We start from the raw sequence: 22,660 nt of genomic DNA on the forward strand, positions 1-22,660 counted from the left end.
ATGGAGAACTTCATTTTCCTTAGAAAGATTTCATAAAAGACAGCCACGATAAAATCTGCACAGTTCATCATATGCGTGTGCCTTTAATGTAATATACATACCACTATTCACCTGACCATCCTTAAAGCTGGAATGAGAGAACAGGGAATTTGCATTTGCTGTGGATGAACCTACTTGAGTCAGGCATCAGGCTGAGAGTTTTACATCAGTTAACTGAGGCATTGGCTGTCCCCTCTTTGAGACAAGGAAGCAAAGATTCAACAAAATTTAAAAGAGTTTCCTAAGAGTTGCATGGCCAGCAAGTAGCAGAATCTGACCAGCTCCAAAAACTGTATTTTTCAAATTCACTATAAAAATAACAAAAATATATTAGAGGAAATTTGGAGACAGAGAAAGGAAGGAAAACTTCCTTTTACTTTTGTTATATTTTTCTTTTTCGTGGTACACATACGTGCCTGTGCGTGCGAGTGTCTCTACGCGTGTGCATGCCCCTGGTCATTGTTGTCCATGGCACCTGTCAACCTGTGTTCTTTAAAGTCTGTATCATAAGCATTCTTGAGGTTATCTTTATAACCATCTTTATTTTTTAGAGACAGGGTCTCTCTCACTTTTTTGCCCAGGACGCAGTACAGTGGTGCAATCACAGCTAACTGCAGCCTCAATGTCCTGGGGTCCAGTGATCCTCTGGCGTCAGCCTCTGGAGTAGCTTGTCCCACAGGCGCTACCACTCAGCTAATTTCTTTTTTGTAGAGATGGGGTCTTGCCATGTTGCCTAGGCTGGTCTCTAACTCCTAGGCTCAAGTGATCCTCCTGCCACAGCCTCCCAAAGTGCTGGGATTACAGGCATGAGCCACCATGCCCAGCTCCATCGTTTTCACTGCTGTGTAGTATTCCGTGTCACAAGTAAATCATGACTTACTGCACATTCCTATCCCACTGTATCATTCTCCCCAGGTGCTACTTTATAAATAATGCTGCAATGAACACCTCACACACTGGTCAGAATTTAAGATCCTTTGTTTAGGCTGGATTCCTAGAAATAGAATACGTGAGAGAAACAAATATTCTCCACATTTTTATGATAAAAACGAGTGTTCCTTTTACAAAATATCTTTAAAAGTATTCATTTATTTCACTCATATCAGATTTGGCAATATCTACCAAAATTATAAAGTGCAAATACCTCTGACCCAGACCTCCCATCTGGTGAATATATTCAGAGAAGTTTTCACACAAGTACAGACATGTATTTATATAGCAGCATCATTTATAATGGCAGAAAACTAGAAATAACCAAATTTCCCCTCCACTGAAGGCTCATTAATGCACTAGGCTATACTCATAAAATGGAATCCTTTGCACTTAAAACACGAGGCAGCTCCATATGTACAGACATGGAATTTTAAATGTATTGTATTACAATCCTTTGTGTAAAATAACACTAATCATGTTTATATCGAGCAAGGTAAGGTTTAATAAAGTCGTGACCCACTTACTTAAAACTAGAAACGGGAATGGTAAATTCTGACAGGAAGGCCAGGATCTTCACTCAAGAATGTTCTTCCTCCTGTAGCCCGTCTCACCCAGCTATCAGAACACGCATCCCAGTCTAGGGTCAGCTTCTGCAAACACGCATCCCAATCTAGGGACCGCTTCTGCGCCTGTCTTCAGAATTACACCCGGTGAAAGTGGACGTCTCTGTCCGTTCCCCTGGATCCACGGCGGCCGAGAGCTCCAGGGTTTTCTCGTGCTCTGTCTTCTGCGCCGCACACGGCTCTGGGGTCAGAGAGATCCGGGCAAGAGCCCTAGCCCTGGCCCTGACCCCAACCAGGGGGCGCTCCTGAGCAAGTCACCCCCCTCCTCTGATCCCCCAGTTCTCTCCTGAGGCTGGAAACATCCTTGGGGTTATTGTGTGGATTACACGTGATAACGCTGGAACCTCAGCATAGTGCCTGGGGCAGGGTACGCACCAAATAAGTCTTCGCTGTTACCATCAGTACTTCTCTTAGCCACAAATCTGAGCCAGTCCTCGTTGACACAGGCTTAACCTTAGGATAGTCACAAACTGCAACTCAAATGTTAACGTGCAGCTCCTCTCTCTTGCCTCACATGGGACGGGGTCAGAAGTATTTAATGCTTTGCACCTTTTCCTTGTAGTGATCAGTAATATTTTTAAGAAAAGAGAGATTTTATAACTTAGCTATGACACTTCAGACAGGGGTCAAAAGTCCTTTTGATATAATAGGTAATACTTTTCTGGAAAGAGGAATGACTGAGTGCCTGGAATCATATCAATGGCTTAACTAACCTTTGGTTTCACAGTTTTCCTACTTGGTTTGGTTTTGTTTTTTTTTTAGAAAACGTACTATACTAGAATTCCCTTGTGGGATAACTTCACATAGCTGATGATCATTGCAACGCTTGTTGGGTTTGTGGGGACTTTTTGGCAAATACAGCCACAATTAGAATTCTCTGTGGAATACATGATTTCTGTTCTGATCTGACGTCACCCTGCTGGCCATCCTCTTAGACAGCTCTATGGCGATCAAGGTGGAGAGTTTGCCTCTGTTTCTGATCAGTGCTGAAATTCCTTTCTGTGTCTTTCTGTATGTGGATGCAGCCATCAGCATAAGTCTATTAAATCGCTTATTTGTTGTCATTAGCTATGTTTGGTTCATGCTGTACTTTCTTCACCATAGGGCGTGATAAGAGCTTTTAAGTCCTGTTATAATGCAGTTCAACAAAACCTATTTTTTGCCTGAGCTGAACTAAGCAGTTTTATTTGCATACATTTAAAAGACCAAAGTGCAGCCTTGAGTTCAGGTAGTTACGTAAAATGTGATGAGACGCAGGAGCGATGTAATTACTCCAGTGTGAATGCATTTCCCTCTCTGCGGTTTTACTGGGTCAAGTGCACCGCTGCATTAATTAAACAAATGCGTAATTAATTACAGCAAATCCACAACAACAACAAAATAGTCCCTTGCCCAGGCCCCATGTTTCAGTTCTAAAATAAGACGTTCTCTGTTGAATTAGGTGGAAACGGCCACAGATTCTGACACGGAGAGCCGCGGTCTGCGGGAATACCACTCTGTCGGGGTGCAAGTGGAAGACGAGAAGCGGTAACTCAGCCCCTCCTGACGCGCGGTGACCCCCCGAGCGAGTGCTCTTTGTCAAACGCCTGATGGAAGCTCCTAGATCCTGCCGGCCCTCAATCATGCCTGTCCTTGTGGAAACAGGGCCATACGTTTATACTTTTCCATTGACAACCCTCCAGTATGAATTAACACCCACCTATGTCTTGTTTTTCCAAGAGGCAAGGGAGTAATTCTTTCCAAAGTAATTTATCACCTCTGAAAGCAGAGCAGCTGACGGCCTGAAAGTCAGAGTCCTTGATCCAAAGGAAACAAGGACGGGCTGAGGGTGACGCCAATGCAGGCCTCACGCCTTGTCATGTTACACGTAAAATGATAGAAAGACAGCAAAGCAAGTTCAAGGCCTTCTTACACCGTGAAATTGTTTCACTTCAAAAATATTACCTAGAAACAAAAAATACAAAGTGATGTCCATTAGTGTTATTTTTGTAACAAGGCAGGACGATCATTTTAGTTTATATTTAAAATAGCATGTATTGTCTATTTCATAAAAACAAATTTTGATGAGAATATTACATGGTGAGGGCTCAGCCAATGTCTGACAGGGACAGTGTTGGGTGGCCTCCCTCATCAGGGAGCGTTTTAGCACCCACCCTAACCCACCCTATGGAGATTTTGATTGCAAAGAAATTCCGACCCCAGCTAATGGCTTCCCCAGTTTCCAAGAGACTTCCTAGAACCTGGCCATCTTCTGCACCTGGGAGCCAGGCAGGCTGCCTTCCATCCTGCTCTGTGGCTCAGTGTCCCTCCCTGTGCCCCCAGCAAAGGGAACACGTGGCAACGTCACTAACCAGCTGCATGCACAGCTGTGTGCTTCTGTGGGTTCAGCCTGCAGAGCCACAGGGATGGCTGCAGTAGCTGGGACTATGTAGACACAGAGAGACACACACACCACACAGGCACACGATACAGAGCATACCCACATGCACGCACACACACACTCACAGTGTTCTCACCCAGCATACTGGTCTCCAACTGTAAGCCCCTTCCTATCAACTATTTTGGTGATCAGCTATGTGGAAAAGATGACATTAAAATATAGACAGTGAAAATGATTTTCCAACACCTGCCAAAGTCAGAATTTGGAGTCATTATTTTGCATACAGGGGTTAATGGGGACATATTAAATTATCCAGATAGAAGTGGCTTAGGCCCTGAAACACAATTGGGAAGCCACTAAAACTCATTATGATGTGACTTTTGTTCACATAAAAGAAGCAACCCATGGCTTTGGCTGCATAAGCTCGTAGCATATTTCTGAAAGGGAGGTAGCCATTTGCTAATAGTGGTTTCAAGAAACACGTTAACTCTCATTGTATCATTCAATAAACTTAAATCCCAAGTGGGTGTTATTTAGGCCTGAGACTTAGGCAGATGTTAAAGTTTAATGATTTGCAAAACCAAATGTTCTTCCATAGACAAAACACCAGCATATTTCACAAACAAAACACTACCTGCCCTTGAGCCGCCAGGCTGTTGAGCTCAGGTGCGCTCCTGACAGGCAACATGTAGGACTTTGTTGCATGAAGTCCTCTCAGAAGGGCTACCATCTGTCTTCCTTCCCTCCTTTTGCAGACACGGACGTTTTAAACGTTCTAACAGCGTCACGGCCGCCGTCCAAGCTGACCTGGAGCTGGAGGGGTTCCCAGGCCACATCACCATGGAGGACAAAGGCCTTCAGTTCGGCTCATCCTTCCAGCGGCACTCCGAGCCCAGCACCCCCACCCAGTACAGCGCGGTGCGAACTGTACGGACCCAGGGGCTCTTCAGCTATCGAGAAGACTATCGGACCCAAGTGGACACCTCCACCCTGCCCCCTCCAGACCCCTGGCTGGAGCCCGCCATCGACACGGTAGAGACTGGGAGGATGTCTCCGTGCCGCAGGGATGGCTCGTGGTTTTTGAAGCTGCTGCACGCAGAGACAAAGAGGATGGAAGGCTGGTGCAAAGAGATGGAGAGAGAGGCGGAGGAGAACGACCTCTCGGAGGAAAGTAAGAGCTCAGGCTTCCCTGGGGCCTCTTAAATATCATTTCTCAGTAATGCAAATATGCACATCACAGCATTAGTGGAGAAAAGTTCCTCCCTTTGGTATTCAACTGAATGAAAATAAACGTGCTATCTAGTATATCCCCCTCAATTCTAAGAAAAGATATAAATTACATGAAAAGAGAAGCAGTCACTAAGATATCGAAGGAAAATTGTGTGTGTTTTGTCAGGTAAGTTGAATAGAAAATCAACTGTGCTAACAGTTTTCTTGGGAGCATAGTTGATCTCATATTCCACTTAGCAGTTCTCTTGAATTTTGGCAAAAACTTAATTTGCAGCATTTATGTTATTTTCTAGTATTGTTACCAGCTCATGCTTTACAAGAAAATGCCTTGGCATTATGCCAAAGAAAAGTTGATGGTAAGTAAAAGATTAAGTTAGTTAACTGTGTGATGATGTGCTCAAAGGTCTCACTCCTGGGTGGAATGGGAAGGCCGTGTCATTCCTCTACCAGAGTCACCACCAAAGGTGTCACTCCTGGGTGGAATGGGAAGGCCGTGTCATTCCTCTACCAGTGTCTCCACCAAAGTTCTCACTCCTGGGTGGAATGGGAAGGCCGTGTCATTCCTCTACCAGAGTCACCACCAAGGGTCTCACTCCTGGGTGGAATGGGAAGGCCGTGTCATTCCTCTACCAGAGTCACCACCAAAGGTCTCACTCCTGGGTGGAATGGGAAGGCCGTGTCATTCCTCTACCAGAGTCACCACCAAAGGTCTCACTCCTGGGTGGAATGGAAAGGCCCTGTCATTCCTCTACCAGAGTCACCACCAAAGGTCTCACTCCTGGGTGGAATGGGAAGGCCATGTCATTCCTCTACCAGAGTCACCACCAAAGGTCTCACTCCTGGGTGGAATGGAAAGGCCCTGTCATTCCTCTACCAGAGTCACCACCAAAGGTCTCACTCCTGGGTGGAATGGGAAGGCCATGTCATTCCTCTACCAGAGTCACCACCAAAGGTCTCACTCCTGGGTGGAATGGGAAGGCCGTGTCATTCCTCTACCAGTGTCTCCACCAAGGGTCTCACTCCTGGGTGGAATGGGAAGGCCGTGTCATTCCTCTACCAGAGTCACCACCAAAGGTCTCACTCCTGGGTGGAATGGGAAGGCCATGTCATTCCTCTACCAGTGTCTCCACCAAAGGTCTCACTCCTGGGTGGAATGGGAAGGCCGTGTCATTCCTCTACCAGAGTCACCACCAAAGGTCTCACTCCTGGGTGGAATGGGAAGGCCGTGTCATTCCTCTACCAGTGTCTCCACCAAAGGTCTCACTCCTGGGTGGAATGGGAAGGCCGTGTCATTCCTCTACCAGTGTCTCCACCAAAGGTCTCACTCCTGGGTGGAATGGGAGGGCCGTATCATTCCTCTGCCAGAGCCACCACCAAAGGTCTCACTCCTGGGTGGAATGGGAGGGCTGTGTCATTCTTCTACCAGTGTCACCAGGGCAGATGTGTCCCAGTCCCTTTGGGACTCACCTGTGCCTCTGCTTCTCCACGAGGAAGGGGACAGCCCCTTATTCTCCGCCTTTCTCCCATTTGCCTAGAGAAACCTACCGTCAAGACCGTTCAGGCCAGGCACGGTGGCTCACGCCTGTAATCCCAGCACTTTAGGAGGCTGAGGCGGGTGGATCGCCTGAGGTCAGGAGTTACAGATCAGCCTGGCCAACATGGTAAAGCCCCATATCTGCTAAAAATACAAATTAGCCGGGCGTGGTGGCGGGTACCTGTAATCCTAGCTATTTGGGAGGCTGAGGCAGGAAAATCACTTGAACCTGGGAGGCAGAGGTTGCAGTGAGTCAAGATCGTGCCATCGCACTCCAGCCTGGGCAACAGAATGAGACTCTGTCTCAAAAAAAAAAAAAAAGAAAAAGAAAAAGAGAGTTCAGAAGCAGCACCCATTATAAATTGCTGTATTTGACTTCTAAGCTAATACCACCTGTCTTTGTTTATAGACCAGTTACATAATTGCACAATACCTACAACTGATGCTTATGTTTAACACAGTACAATTTCAGAAAACTATTTCTGAATGTCTTGACAAATTATGGTCTAAGTATTTTTCTTTTTCTGTGAATTTATTCGTACATTGACAAGATCATTATAAATGCTGAACTTCAAAAGGATAGCTGAGATCCTTGGGAATTTGTCCCTGACATTCCATTTCTAGATGGCTGTTTTAATAGGGCATTCACTAATCCTAGAAATAGAAGTGCAACAGTGAAACTACATTGACTATGACTTACAGAGAATAACGGCCTTGGAGCCTCGGCAGTCTGAGAAAATCATTGGCGTGCTGATTTTTTATTGTTAAAACTTAAGGTCTGAACCTATGAAGAAAGAAAGACATTGCCTTTAATTGACTAAGCCTGTTCTTCCACATTTGTCTCTTAATCATCAAATCCCACCTATTCTTTACAGGAGGTGACATTGGACGCTGAATGTTGGGGAGATGTTGCCTTCCACGTGACCCACAGTCCCCGCAGCACGGCTGCATGGGGCTGGTGCAAGTCAGCATAGCCGTGTTCCGACCGTTCGCACGGCGTTTGCATTTCTCATGGTTAGGGTACATTTAACAGAGTAACTTCACAATTTTGATATCTAAAAATCACTCATTTTCTGCAGCATCTTCCACCCTTGTTAGTGTATGCCTCAACTTGGCCAAATTGTCTTAATTATAAAAGGGATTTATAATCTTTAGCACAAAGATAAAACACAGAAAAACTGCATTGCCTAAGATGACGCCAAATTAAATTGCCAGCTCTGGTTTTGTGCATGCTGAAGAGGGAGGGTAGGGCTGGGGTGCCTTCCTTCCAGGATGAGAGCAGGTGATGAGACCTGCATGTCACTCAGTCAAGCTGTGTTTTCTACACCATGTGGTTCCTCAAAAGAACACCTTTGAGGAAGAGGAGAGAGGAAAAAATTTACAAAGAGGTCATGTTTGTCAGGGCTTAGCCCATAAAATGCCTATAAAATTGTATCCTATTATCATTTGAGTTTATCCCATTCGGGACACATTCAGAAAGTTGTAGTCTTCTTTGGAAGGTGTAAGACATTGAGACATTAGCCGTTACTGTGTTTATAACACAGAGACTACTTCTCCTGTCATCATTTTCCATGTTTAGTGCATACTTTCAATTTCATTTTTTCAACGATTATCATTTTTGAAAAGATATCTTTTAAAAAAAATAGACTCCTCAGCTGGGCACAGTGGCTCACACCTATAATCCCAGCACTTTGTGAGGCTGAGGCAGGAGGATTGCTTGTGCCTAGGAGTTTTAGACCAGCCTAGACAACACAGTGAAACCTTGTCTCTACCAAAAAAAAAATAATAATAATAATAATTAACATTTAAAAAAGTAGTCTGGTGTGGTGGCACATGCCTGTAGTCTCAGCTACTCAGGAGGCTAAGGTGGGAGGATTGCCTGAGCCCCAGAGGTGGAGGTTGCAGTGAGCCGAGATCCCACCATCACTCCAGAACAAGACCCTGTCTCAAAAAATAAAGAAAGAATATCTAGACCAGTTCTCCCTGAACACATATGATATGTCAGGCCCTGTGCTGAATGCACTACAGACCTCATTAATGCTCATCCCAGTGGACTAGGTGGGTAGTATTGTAAGCATTCTACAGATAAACTGGGGCTCTGAGAGATTAAGATCTTGCCCCAAATCACAGAATAGTAGCAATGACCCGGGACTGGGGGTCACAGCCCTCTGACGTTGAAGGCTCTGCCTTTCCAGCACTGATCTGGGACTGGCAGTCACAGCCCTCTAACGTTGAAGGCTCTGCCTTTCCAGCAGTGACTCGGGTCTGGGAGTCAGAGCCCTCTGACATTGAAGGCTCTGCCTTTCCACCCCACGGTCCAAAGGCATCAAGTCAAGAAGTTCCCTTATGGGAAGCACCCCCTGCACTGCCTGCTTCCATGCTGGATGTGCATCCCATCCTTTCACCTGCTGTTTCAGACAAGGGTGTGTCCCATCCCTGACCCTTCACCTCATTCTGGCCCTCCACCACTGTGACCCACGTGTGGTCCACAGAGTCCCTCAGCTGCGAAGACAGAGGCCAAGGTTCTCCCGCGTTAGCCATTGGAAAATAAGTGGCAGGAGCTGTAAGGAGGCAAATTATTTCTCAAACCAAGAATGAAAGTCCTTACAAAGGGCTTTAGTGCTGAGGCCCTGTCACGGTAAGTCCTGGTTTTCTGTCACTGGAGGCATTCCAGAATATTCTATAAATTATGCCATAAAAATACTACATACGAAATTGAATTTGATGACGTATAGGGACCCAAATCAACAGTAAGATTCCAAAATCTTAGGATATATAGTAATTTTTTTTTTTTTTTTTTTGAGAGGGAGTCTTGCTCTTTCTCCCAGGCTGGAGTGCAATGGCACGATCTCAGCTCACTGCAACCTCAGCCTCCCGAGTTCAAGTGATTCTCCTGCCTCAGCCTCCCAAGTAGCTGGGACTACAGATACGCACCACAGCACCTGGCTAATTTTGTATTTTTAGTAGAGATGGAGTTTCAACATGTTGACCAGGATGATCTTGAACTCCTGGCCTCAAGTGATCTGCCCACCTTGCCCTTGCAAAGTGCTGGGATTACAGGTATGAACCACCACGCCCAGCCAGGATATCTAGTATTTCAATGTCACTTACCTTATTATTAGGCATCTGAAAAACTATTTTCCTTCAGTAAGATAGGCTGGAAAGTTAATTTTTGCTGACTCCAAATTATATTCCCCTAAACATATGTTTGGTTTTGTTGTGGGATTTTTGTTTTGTCTTGTTTTTTACCTTTTTTGAGCCATCAGGATCCTCCTCTGGACTCTCTCAGTGATGTCTACATTCCATAGATATTTATTGATTACTTACGATGAAGCAAGCCACTCTCCGATAGACAAAAATGATGCAACAATGAGTAAGACATGGTAAAGGACCTAACTGATTACCTAACAGTGGGAGAAGACCAGGGAAAAACTATTTACAGGAAGTGGAAACTGTTTAGTGTCATAAGAGAAGTACAGATAAAGTACTTAAAAACTCAGAGGTCTCAGGAATGCTTTCACCTGGGAAGATTCTCAGAAGGCTTCCTGGAGAAGGTGGCACTGTGCTGGGCCTTGACACGCGGTTGGATTTGGTCAAGGTGGTGGATGGCGGTGATTGGAAAGGAGATTCAAGAGTCCACGCAGAGGCAGAGAACTGGGGAACAGAGGCCCCTTTGTCTCCTTCCTCTGAAGGAAGATCTTCATGTCAGCACTGCCCTTCATCCTGCATGTGGGGAGGGTCTGCGCTACCTGACCTCACAGAGCCTTCTGTGGCCGGGGCATTCCCCATACCCTGGGGGATGATGGAACTTGCCTAAAGCTCCGCCCCTCTGCTGTCATTTGAGATTTTAGGCTTCTTCAATGAAGTGGTCACATTTGACATTTATCATCCACAGATAGTACCTCTCACACATCGCCTGTCACAGAGTGCCAGACAATAGGAATCGGGAGGAAGAGAGGGAAGCAGGAGGATGGGCTGTCTTAGCGAACAGGATGCCACACTCCGCTCACACCTTTATAAAAGGAGAACATCTAGACTCCCAGAGAATCACCTCGCCGTCCTCAGTTATGGAGGCTGGGAGTAGCTTCAACACTTCCCATTCTATAGACATCCACTGAAATGATCCTGATTTTGCTTGTCTTTGTTCCACTATATATATATGTGTGTGTGTGTGTGTGTGTATATATGTGTGTATATTTATATGTGTGTGTGTATATATATACATATATATGTGTATATGTGTGTGTGTGTGTGTGTATATATATATATATATATATATATATTTTTTTTTTAAGACGAAGTCTCACTCTGACACCCAGGCTGGAGCGCAGTGGCACGATCTCAGCTCACTGCAACCTCTGCCTCCCAAGTTCAAGCAATTCTCCTGCTTCAGCCTCCTGAGTAGCTGGGATTATGCCCCTACACCTGGCTAATTTTTAATCAGAAAATGTAACTGCATTGCTATAAACTTTGAACACAAGGAACAGAGAATGGATGAACTTGATACTTTTTGTGATTTTCTTAATTTCTTAAATTGCCCAGATACCTTCATCTTTTTGTGGACAGATGTCAAAACACTTGTTATGCCTCTCATCTGTGTGTTTTGTCCATAAAACTAGCACAATATTCATCAAGTTCAGATACTTCCCTAAATGTTTAAAAGGTAAGATGATAACCTTAATTTCCAGTCCTAATTTTAGGAGCAGATACAGGGTTATTGGTTATGGTACTTTTTAAAATAAAGATTAAATTAAATGGCTTATGAGACTAAAACTCTGATCTCTGAATATTGAAATTTCCATTATATGAAGTAATTTTTGCCCAAAATATAATTTCATAACACAGTTCCCCGAACTGATTGAATGAATCTAGATTCAGTCATTCTTCTGTGGTTAATAAAAACTATTGTGAACCCAAAGAAATGCTGGTCTGCATAAAGTCACATTAATGCAGGCTGCCTATTGTTAATAAAAGTACTTTCAAGACATTAAATCATTACTAATGTTTTAAGATTTTTGTATTAATTATGTCAAACCAAATGGGTAAATACATAAAGGAAAAATCAAAAATTTGCATATTTTCTAAACCAAAAGGAATCCTTCCCAAGTTAAGACTTTATTGAATAATTCCATTGAGATGCAACTCTCATCAAGAACTCACCAAGGGAGCACATGTACACACAGGATCTTTCAAATGGTATCGGAAACTTCCTTGCCCCAAACGACTCCTCCCGAAGTAACGAATAACCTACATATTCACCGGATCAGATGCACATTCAAGGCAAACACTAATGCTGGGAGGAACATAGGGATTTGCTCACTAAGGTCTCCTTTTACAGCCAGAATGACCACAAGTCATATTAACACAAGAGCCGAGGTCAGATGTGTGACGTTGTATCTCCTGGGCCATCTTCCATGCTGAGACAAAATGGTCTGGATGGGGAGAAGCACCCCGGCATTTGGCACTCACACAGGAGTCAGCAGCTGACAAAGAGCCCAGAGAGACTCTGAGAATGAGCAGAACACATGCTCCGTGCAGGGCACGAGGATGACATGGCCACAGAGAAACTGTGCCTGTGTCCATGGTTGGTCCAGGTGGTATCAGACCAACAGAGAAGATTGAGGAATCAGAAATACTGATGATATTCTGAGCACAGCAGATGCCTGTGTACATATTGGCAGCTACCAGCCTTAGGGGTCAATGTATCACACAGCTTAACAGAACGTCCACTGCTTCCAGACCTCCTGGGAGATGCAGGTCATAGACTGTGTCCATTATGTGGATCAGACTGAGAGAATCAACCCACTGACCAGGCCTCTGCTAAGCACCTATGAAGATGTTGCCATACAACCCAACTAAATGGTCATGGGGAAATCAGACGATAAAAAGACATGGATGCTTGTCAGCACAGGAAAAGGAAACAGCAGAGTGAAAAGACAACTCACAGAATGGGAGAAAATGTCTGCAAACTGCCCATCTGACAAGGGACTAAGAACCAGAATATACAAGGAGCTCAAATAACAGAAAAAATTCAAAAATGGGCAAAAGACCTGAATAGGCATTTCTCAAAAGAAGACATACAACGGGCCAACAGGTATGTGACAAAAGATTCAACACCACTAACCATCAGGAAAATGCAAATCAAAACCACAGTGAGATGTCACCTCATCCCAGCTAGAATGGCTATAATCACAAAGACAAAAAACCAGCAAATGCTGTCACAGATGCGGAGTAAGGGGAAAGGGGATGCTGGTTGGAATATGAAGTAGCCACTATGGAAAGTGGTATGGAGATTTCTCAAAAACTAGAAATAGAACCACCATGTGATCCAGCCATTGTCCTGCTGGGCATAGACCCAAACAAAAGGAAATTCATATGTCAAAGGGATTTCTGCACCCACATGTTTATTGCAGCATTATTCATGTTAGCCAAGATATGGAAGAGACCTAGGTTCCCATCAGTAGAAAAATGGATAAAGAAAATGTGGTAAGAAAGTAATGTGTGTGAATAATATTCACAGTGGAATATTATTCAGCCATAAAAAAGGAATTAAGTCTTGTCATTTGGAGCAACATGGATGGAATTGGAGGTTATTATGTTAAGTGAGATAAGCCAGGCACAGAAAGATAAACACTGCGTAATCTCACTCAGATGTAGAGCTCGGCCGGGCCAGTGGCTCGTGCCTGTAATCCCAGCACTTTGGGAAGATAAGGCAGGCAGATGACCTGAGATCAGGAGTTTGAGACCAGCCTGGCCAACATGGTGAAACCCTGTCTCAACTAAAAATACAAAATTTAGCCAGGCATGGTGGCGCACGCCTGTAATCCCAATCCCAGCTACTCAGGAGGCTGAGACAGGAGAATCGCTTGAACCTGGGAGGCAGAGGTTGCAGTGAACCAAGATCACGCCACTGCACTCCAGCCTGGGCAACAAGAGGGAGACCCCATCCAAAAAAAAAAGCAGAGCTCATGAAGGTGGAGAGTAGATTGGTGGTTACCAGAATAGGAGAGAGGAGGAAGAGAAGTTGATTCATACTAATGGGTACAAAAATACAGTTAGGTGGAAGAAATAAGTTCTAGTATACAATAGTACAGTAAGAAAACATGGTTAATAATGTATCATGTATTTCAAACTAGCTAGAAGAATTGTAATGTTCCCAACACACACAGATAAATGTTTGAGGTGATGCCCGTCCCAGTCATCCTGATTTGATCTTAGCACACTGTAGACATCTGTTCAAATATCATATGTGCCCCCAAGAATATGTACAACTGTGATAAATCCATTAAAAACATACAGAAATGTGCTCAAAAACATGAAAATGATGAGGCTCGAGATCTTGAAAGGAGATTTCTGGGAGCCGTAGCTTAGGCAGACCCCACTACAAAATTAGTTACAAGGGAATCTCAGGGGATCACAGAGGTTACAAATACTCAAATGATCATTTCCAACTCTCTGCAAATTTTATAAAAAACCATCTCAAATATTAGAACACCAGAATAGTGTGAATTATGTTACTTCATACCAAATTTAGATAGAATTGGAATTATAGAAAAAATAAAAGAGCCAAGTGTGTTAATCAAATTTCTTTGTACATGGAAGGCAAGGGTTCTAGCAGGTTCTTTGTGAATTTGCATTCTGATGAGAATTAGTCCTTAGTATAGCTCCTGCAAGTGTCTAAACTATGGCAAAATTAGAGACGTACACTGGAAGAGAATAAATTGAATTTTCACTTCAACTTCTTTGCAATTATAGGAAGCTATTTACATTATAGGCATCAGATAGGATCATTCTCACTCACTGAACAGCAAAATTCTCCTACCATTAGCAGGCATGTCATTAGCTACACTTTTTGACATTCATTATCTCTCCCTAGCAATATTCAATTTATTCCCTTTATAATAACTCTCCACTACATTAAATCGATACCAAGATTTTGCCCATGTATTCATGTTGTGTTAAAGAGTATAAATTGAAGTACTTTGTATTAACAGTTCAGTTGAATTCCATTTTAAGGAGAATGTGAAAATTGGGAATTAAACTTCAAATTTTAAGAAACTGATTGACTTTTAAATTACAGTTTGAGGAAGCATAGAGTTGGCAAAATAAATTCATATATTCATCCACTTCTATATATTTCTGCAGCAACGACTTACTTAAAATAGTCCCTTTAAATATCTTCATTAATTACCCAGGTTTTAGAATACAAAAGAAATAGGAATTCAACATTTCAAAAGCAAAGATGATTCCTCCCCTCGTCATCAGCGAGTCCAGGGCTGCAGAACACGTTCATTTTGGGGGCAGTGGAATGCACGGGAAGGATGAGGAGCTTTCACTGTCACCCCTTTCAAGAAACCACTCAAGCCCCACCGCCTCCAGCTGCTTCTCGACCGACCGCAGCGGCCCCTCCGCTCCCCTCACCCCAACTCAGAGCCCTGCCAGCTCCATCCCGTGCCATGTGGCCAGGGGCTCCTGGCTTCCTTCTCCAGTCCTCCCCTCCCTTCTCTGTTCCCAGGCTGGCTGGCAAATCAGATCCAAGGAAGAGCAGCCTGTCTTAAAGTGGATTTGTGAACAGCGCAAGGCCCCGCTGTTAAGATGGCCGACAGACAACCTTCCATCCTTCTTTTCAAGAGAGAAACAATGCCAAAGTGTTATCCAAGTTACTTGCTTTTATTAAAAGTTATGCTTTTTTCATCTTTTTCATACCCTAGAAGCAATGGAGAATTAGATCATATTCAGGAACTACTGTCACCTTCGTGGGGGTGACAGTGGCCCTGGGTCTACAAGGTGGTCGCAGATAAAGGCCTCAGGAAGAGAGAACACAGGACAACACTTACTGCCGTCTCCACGGAATGGGGAGGGAGCTGTGGGTTATACTCTTCTTTCCCATTTTCTGCATGTGTGAAAGGTTTCATAATAAAACTTTGGGGAGCAAAACAATCTTCATTTTAGAAAAATAAGACAAGACAGAAAAATACGTTTTTAAGTCCATTATCCTACCCAGGAGAAAATCACTTTGAAGAACACATGGTACAGAATGCCAGACCTTCATGTTCTAAAAAATGAGGGATGCACCGCACACACTGCTGTGTGGTTGACTTCTGGGTCACAGCGTGCCATAAGCCCTTTCAAATCAAGGTTATCTCTGCAACGTCATTTTCAACTGGCTCATAGCATTTTATTACATAAACATTAAGACCCTTTGTGCCCATGAAATGCGGTTCTTTTTCCCTAAAGTCGGGCTAAGGAGGAGACGCTGCAGCACCCTGGCTTGGGCAGCAGGATGCCAGTTTCTGGATCGTGTGCAATGAATCTCACCAGTAACTGTCTCTAGGACTGACTGTTAAGGAATGTTTGGGGGAAGAGCTGTTGTGGAAGAACCTACACGAGGATTGGGTTCACTTCCCTGGACCTCGGTTTCGACTTCTGGAAAGGCTGTCTAGGCTTCCACAGTCAGGTGTGCCCTGGGAGCCAGCAGGGGCATCTCCTAAACGTAGAAAGAAACGGACTCTCTGGCCCCACCCGGACCCCGTGAGTCAGGCCGTGCCCGGCACAAGATCCCCAGGTGAGGCACAGGTGGGTCTGCAAGGTCCCTTGAGCTCCAAGCACCTGCATGTGTCTGGGCAAAACCTCCAGCACATCGGTATTCCCTTGTGAAGTACGTAAAGCCACAGATGTAAGTGGGGATGGATCTCTCGCCTCTGCGTTCAAGGGGGCAAATCTCCAGGATAAATGCCCCCTTTTCCTACACCATTTTCCACCAGCCTTGGAGAGTCAGCTTCCCATGGCTTCCTTCCAACGAAAGCAGGAGAAAGGGCTGGGCTAGTTAAACCACAGCACTTTCAGTTTTAGGGTGTGTCGTGTAGGTTAGTGATTTGTGCTCTGCAGAGACTCTCCAGGGAGAGCAAAAAGAGCAGGTGGAATAATCAGCTTGGCCAGAAGCAGCAGATGACGCCCCGTGAGCCAGCTCAGGAAAGACGGCCCCACCTTGAAGGGCCCACGCTGAAAGCCAGTGATGGGGAGACGTGGTGTGAACTGAGAGGTGATGAGATGCGTAGATCATCTGCCCCCTGCCTGGTGGGCAGCCCTGGCCCCACGTGCTGACCCAGGCACAGAAAAGCCACATACGTGTACTGGGCACACTCTATGGAAGAACGCTTAATTGTTGCTCCGGCAAATAATACCCAGCAGAGATCAGTGGGCCCAGGGTGCACTGGTAAGAAATGGGTTCCAGTCGATTCCTGTGTGGTTTTGAGGATCATGGTGAGCTAGGATCTACCAAAGCAGCTATTTACAAAGTGGTGACCATGCTGACAGCAGACTCAAGAGAGGGTGTAGGGCCGGGTGCGGTGGCTCACGCCTATAATCCCAGCATCACGCCTGTAATCCTTGGCCTTGGGAGGCCAAGGCGGGCTGATCACCAGAGGTCAGGAGTTCAAGACCAGCCTGGCCAACATGGTGAAATGTTGTCTCTACTAAAAATACAAAAATTAGCCGGGCTTGGTGGCAAGCGCCTGTAATCCCAGCTACTCGGGAGGCTAAGGCAGGAGAATCACTTGAATTCAGGAGGCGGAGGGTGCAGTGAGCCAAGATCACGCCACTGCACTCCAGCCTAGGTGACAGAGCAAGACTCCATCTCAAAAAAAATTAATAAATAAAACAAAATAAACACACACACATACAGTATATTCTTTTAAAAAACTTTACAGCCAGGCACGGTGGCTCACGCCTGTAATCCCAGCTCTTTGGGAGGCTGAGATGGGTGGATCACCTGAGGTCAGGAGTTCGAGACCAGCCTGACCAACATGGAAAAACCCCATCTATACTAAAAATACAAAATTAGCCAGGCATGGTGGCATGCACCTGTAATCCCAGCTACTTGGGAGGCTGAGGCCAGAAAATTGCTTGAACCTGGGAGGTGGAGGTTGCAGTGAGCCAAGATTGCGGCACTGCACTCCAGCCTGGGCAATAAAGGCAGACCCTATCTCAAAAAAAAAAAATTAGTATTTGATTAACCAAATAAAGTCATTGCAATTAGGAACCATTTGTAGATTAATTCTTCCTACTAAACTGTTGCCTGCTGACTCATAGCACACTCAGAAACGTAGCGTTAGCATTACACATATACTGGGTACATGGATTGGTGAGTTTAGTAGCTGTGAGCATATTCAGTAACTTGTGACCCTTTTATCATCTCCAGGAGGGAAGCCACATCTTCTTAGCAGCTACGACCTTCCTGTGAGGCCTCTGTCCACGCAGCCTCTTCCTAAGTAACACACACCTCACAGCACTGCCAGGAGATAACTGCCCACAGTTCATTAGAAATTATTTAATTGAATCCAATGAGAGAACCCATATGGATGTGTTTTTTCTAAAAATGAAGGAATTCACATCTAAAAGAGTTCACTAACACGGTAGAGTCCATAAAAATAGGAAGAACTCAATGTTGCTTTCACTCACATGTGTTCTTGTGTCTTCCAGCTCATCCAAACAGCAGCACTGAAATAATCTCGATGCCAAAATAAGGAAAACTCCCTGAGGTATAGGCCGCCTTTCTAAACTAAGTTTCTCCCAGTTCCCAAGGAGAATGTCCTCACAGTGACATCTGGTCATCTCTGGATTTCCTTCATGAGTTGGGGACGAGCACACTGAGGCCCAACTCCCCAGCGAACACGCTCGGCACAATGAAGTCGTCAGTTTTCATCTCCAGTGGGACTACTCGCTCCCTTGGTGTGATGTTTCTGCTTTTGTGTAATTGACCCAGTTTTGAAGCTGTTGTTTTTTTGTTTTTGTTTTTGTTTTAAACAGTTCTCGGTAAAATCAGGAGTGCTGTTGGGAGTGCCCAGCTTCTCATGTCCCAGAAATTCCAGCAGTTTTATTGGCTTTGTCAACAGAATATGGTAAGTGAATCCTCAGTGAACCCGTTCCCTGTAACCAAGCTAATGGGCATCATTCCACAGATTCTCATTGTTTTCTTCCTTGTCAAAGAGTTCCCATCAGTATGCAGAATATCACGTGCACTTACTACAGAAGAGGCTTCCCGCCCTGGGGAAAGAGACGATACGGCCCTGGTTTAAACACGGTACCGAGGCAGGGAGGCGGATACGGCCCTGGTTTAAACGAGGTACCGAGGCAGGGAGGCGGATACGGCCCTGGTTTAAACGAGGTACCGAGGCAGGGAGGCGGATACGGCCCTGGTTTAAACGCGGTACCGAGGCAGGGAGGCGGATACGGCCCTGGTTTAAACGCGGTACCGAGGCAGGGAGGCGGATACGGCCCTGGTTTAAACGCGGTACCGAGGCAGGGAGGCGGATACGGCCCTGGTTTAAACGCGGTACCGAGGCAGGGAGGTGGATATGGCCCTGGTTTAAGCAGTACCAAGGCAGGGAGGCTGCAAGGGGGAGTGGGGGACAGGAAGAGGGGGACTGCAGCAGCGCGGGGTGACACTGTGTCTTTGCAACTGGATGCCCCACCAGAGCATCTTAGAAGAGGAGAAACAACGGAAATTTCTATTACGGCTAATGTCACAAATGAAGAAAATGATCTAAGGTGCCTGGAAATAAAAATACATAAACAACTACAATGAAGAGATTAAGAAGAGATTTTGCAAATAATTTAGCCTTTGTATTTTATAGTCGGTAGTGAAACGAATATACCATGAACTAGATGATTAATACAGTTGACGTTAAACTTGGTTATTCCTGACAAGCAAACAAAAAGAAAAACCACATATATATTTACATATACTTACATATATACATGTTAATATATACTTATATATGCTTATATATAAATATATATACACATATCAATATATAAATATATATTTGCTATTTCTGGCAGAGCAGAAAAGCTCATATATACATTTCATATATATTGTATACATGATTATAATCATATGCATCTATATGTTTATATATACACCTATATATAAACATATAGATGTATTTATATATAAACATATATATTAACATGTATATGAAATTTTACTTATGTATCCTTATATTACATGCTAAACATTAACATATAACAAATATATAACATATTAACTATATATTTTATATATACAAATATATAGTGTATATAAAATACATAGTATGTGTGTAGGCAAATATACAGTATATATAAAATATATGTAAGTTTACATGGTAATATATTTTACATATAGATTTGCCTACACACATACATACATATACATTCTATATATACTGTATATCTAAGTTTACATATACATGTTAATATATTTTATATATACTATATATTGCCTACACACATACATGTATACTTTTCCTTAGTTGACTAAAGTATTCACTGTTTTGAGAAATAGTAAATAATATTTATGCTACTTAATACGTTGTTTTATAATACATACATCGATTTCTTTTCAGACCAAACATTTTCAGTCAAATGCAAATAGGTCTCCTCTAGGCCTCGCACAGCAACGGTGCCAGGTGTTTTGATGATGTTTTCCTTGGCTTTTTCATGTGCAAGGAGACATAAGAATATTCTTACACATCAAAGGATGCACAAGCAAGCCAGAGTTGCCATCTCATGTCTTTTCATTAGGATCATTAAAAAGTATGCCTTCTCTAACACTTTCCAATCAACCCCACTGAAGTTCACAGCGATTCTAAAGAGTTACCAACACATCACTCTGACAAAGTTATAATCATCATTTAAAAGGGGGAAATAGAAAGGTTTTGAGTGCCTCGAAAGAAGCTCGTAACTGTGTAAACACTGAGCTGCCATGTCACCTGTGAACGTTCTTGCCTCCTCCATAGTATCTATTTGATTATTACCTTTAAAGGAATTGATTCGGGCCACTGACGAACTCTGTGTAACGTTATGCAGACTCGGGTGAGCCTAGGCAGGCACTGTCTTTAGGAATGCTCGTCCAACGCTTCCCACACACAGCCCAAGGTGCATATTCAGACCTGCCAAATGTTCCTTTCTGCTCTGCCAGAAATAGCTAATATTTGGCTTAAAATTGTTCATCCTAATATTTGTTATGCCTTTTGAGTTTTAAAATAGCTGGCTTGGCTACATCCTTTTCTTTCAACTTCTATTCAGGATTAGTAGAAAAACACTCTGACACGTTTCGGGCGGAAGAGTGGTACAGGGAGGGGTGGTGCCTGAGACAGGCCTGGCAGGAGAGGAGTGTTGACTTGTTAAGAGATGCTTTGCTCCTCAAAGCCAAATGGTCCACAGCGCAAAGTAGCACCGCTGTCTGCTGGAAGTTGTTGGTAGGTAACTAAGCTTTAAGTCAAAGAGTGACCCTAGAAAATGTCAGAACCCCAGCCCAAGATTGAGGACTGACCACAGGGAGCGGAGCCTCTCGGGACGGACCGCGGAGGGCAGAGCCTCTCAGGGTCGGGATGTGCAGGTGGCTTGTGACACAACCAGAAGGCACATAATACCGGAAATAACCTCAAAGCGTGCGGCCTGATTGCTGTGCTTGTGGGACCAGCAGTTTGGTGTCCCAGAAACTTAGTCTCATTCAGACCCACTGAGCCTGCCTCTGAATTTTAGCTCCATCCAACCCCGGGGGGTGTGTGCCTGAGCAGGTGCCGGCGCACAGAGAGCTGCCCCCGGCCACATGAGGCACCGAAGTTCCTATCCAATGGACGCCGGATGCCAGAGCCACAGAGCTGTGTGAATTTAAAACATGGCAATTTCACAAGAAAAGAGGCCCTGCATGAGTTTGCTGGGGGAAAGGGAATGGCATGGCACAACCATTGACTTTTTATTATTATAAACACCTTATCGTCTCTGAATGTTCAGTGGATTCAGATGCAACTGCCTCCCCAACCAAAAGAGAACAGAAGACAAAACCAAATCCTGACCATGCCAGGCTGTGCCCGTCCAGCCCCAGCATGTGGTCTGGGTGAGCCCAAAGGACGGGTGTGTTGTTGCCGAGGAGAGGAGGGGGGCACGGGAAGGCGATGCCTGCTCTCAGGCAGCCTCTGCCACAGTGGCCGGCCATGTTCCTCCTTCATCCTCCGGGAGATGTCACCAGGACCACCCAGCTGTGGGCGAGGGAGGAGAAGCCACTTGGCTTCCCCCACACCATCAGGCACAGCCGTGCCCGGCCCTACAGAAAGAGGGGCACAGCCATGCCCGGCCCTACAGAAAGAGGGGGCACAGCCATGCCCAGCCCTACAGAAAGAGGGGGCACAGCCATGCCCGGCCCTACAGAAAGAGGGGGCACAGCCATGCCCGGCACTACAGAAAGAGGGGCACAGCTGTGCCCAGCCCTAAAGAAAGAGGGGATGTTCTTAGGTTGGCGAAGACTTCTGGAAGCCAGGTAGGAACCACCCCTACAGCCTCTGAGCAGCCTCCCCTGCTGCTTCTCACCTGGCCTGGCCTGCCCTGAGGCTGCAGCTCCTGGCATCCCTCGACTGACTTCGGTGCAGAACGCGGCCTCCTTGCCAGGCACTTTAGTTGTCCCCACCCACAGAGGCTGAGTTCGGGCTCCCAGCTGGTGGCCAGGGCCGCTCTCCTGGGGAGCTCCTCAAGTGCCTGGTGGGGCTTTGAGTGGCCAAGGCTGCCCTCGTGTGGCTGCAGAGAAGAACGGGCTCAGCCACGCGGAGGGCAGCTAGGGACCCCAGGTCCTGGCTCTGGGTGAGGAATCGCAGAGCTGTCCGTTCAGCATGCTCTTCACTAAGCATGCTGAGTGTGCACTGCTGAAACCATAAGCAAATCCAGTTGAATGTTGACCCACCAGAACCTCCTCTGACTCTGTTAAATCCCCACTGAATCAAGGGAGCCACACCTCGAAAAATCATTCAGATTTCAATGTAGGGAGCAAGCCGGGCACCGTGGCTCACCCTGTAATCCCAGCACTTTGGAAAGCTCAGGCAAGAGGGTTGCTTGAGCCCAGGAGTTTGAGGCCACCCTGGGCAACACAGCCAGACCCCATTG

The 22,660-nt window shown here is 45.1% G+C and overlaps 1 protein-coding gene across 6 annotated transcripts in view; it reads left to right on the top strand.

Annotated features, from left to right (window-relative positions):
* DLGAP2 (DLG associated protein 2) overlaps positions 1 to 22,660 on the top strand; it is a 968,326-nt gene that overhangs the window by 933,467 nt on the left and 12,199 nt on the right. For all 6 annotated transcript variants that reach the window (XM_055347993.2, XM_063709014.1, XM_055347996.2 and 3 more), the window contains 3 exons: positions 3,037 to 3,122; positions 4,731 to 5,146; positions 18,548 to 18,639. In XM_055347993.2, the coding sequence (XP_055203968.2) occupies positions 3,037 to 3,122; positions 4,731 to 5,146; positions 18,548 to 18,639 (594 nt within the window). The remainder of the gene's footprint in view (positions 1 to 3,036; positions 3,123 to 4,730; positions 5,147 to 18,547; positions 18,640 to 22,660) is intronic.

Source organism: Gorilla gorilla, chromosome 7 (assembly GCF_029281585.2).
Source record: "Gorilla gorilla gorilla isolate KB3781 chromosome 7, NHGRI_mGorGor1-v2.1_pri, whole genome shotgun sequence".
NCBI classification, from domain to species: domain Eukaryota; kingdom Metazoa; phylum Chordata; class Mammalia; order Primates; family Hominidae; genus Gorilla; species Gorilla gorilla.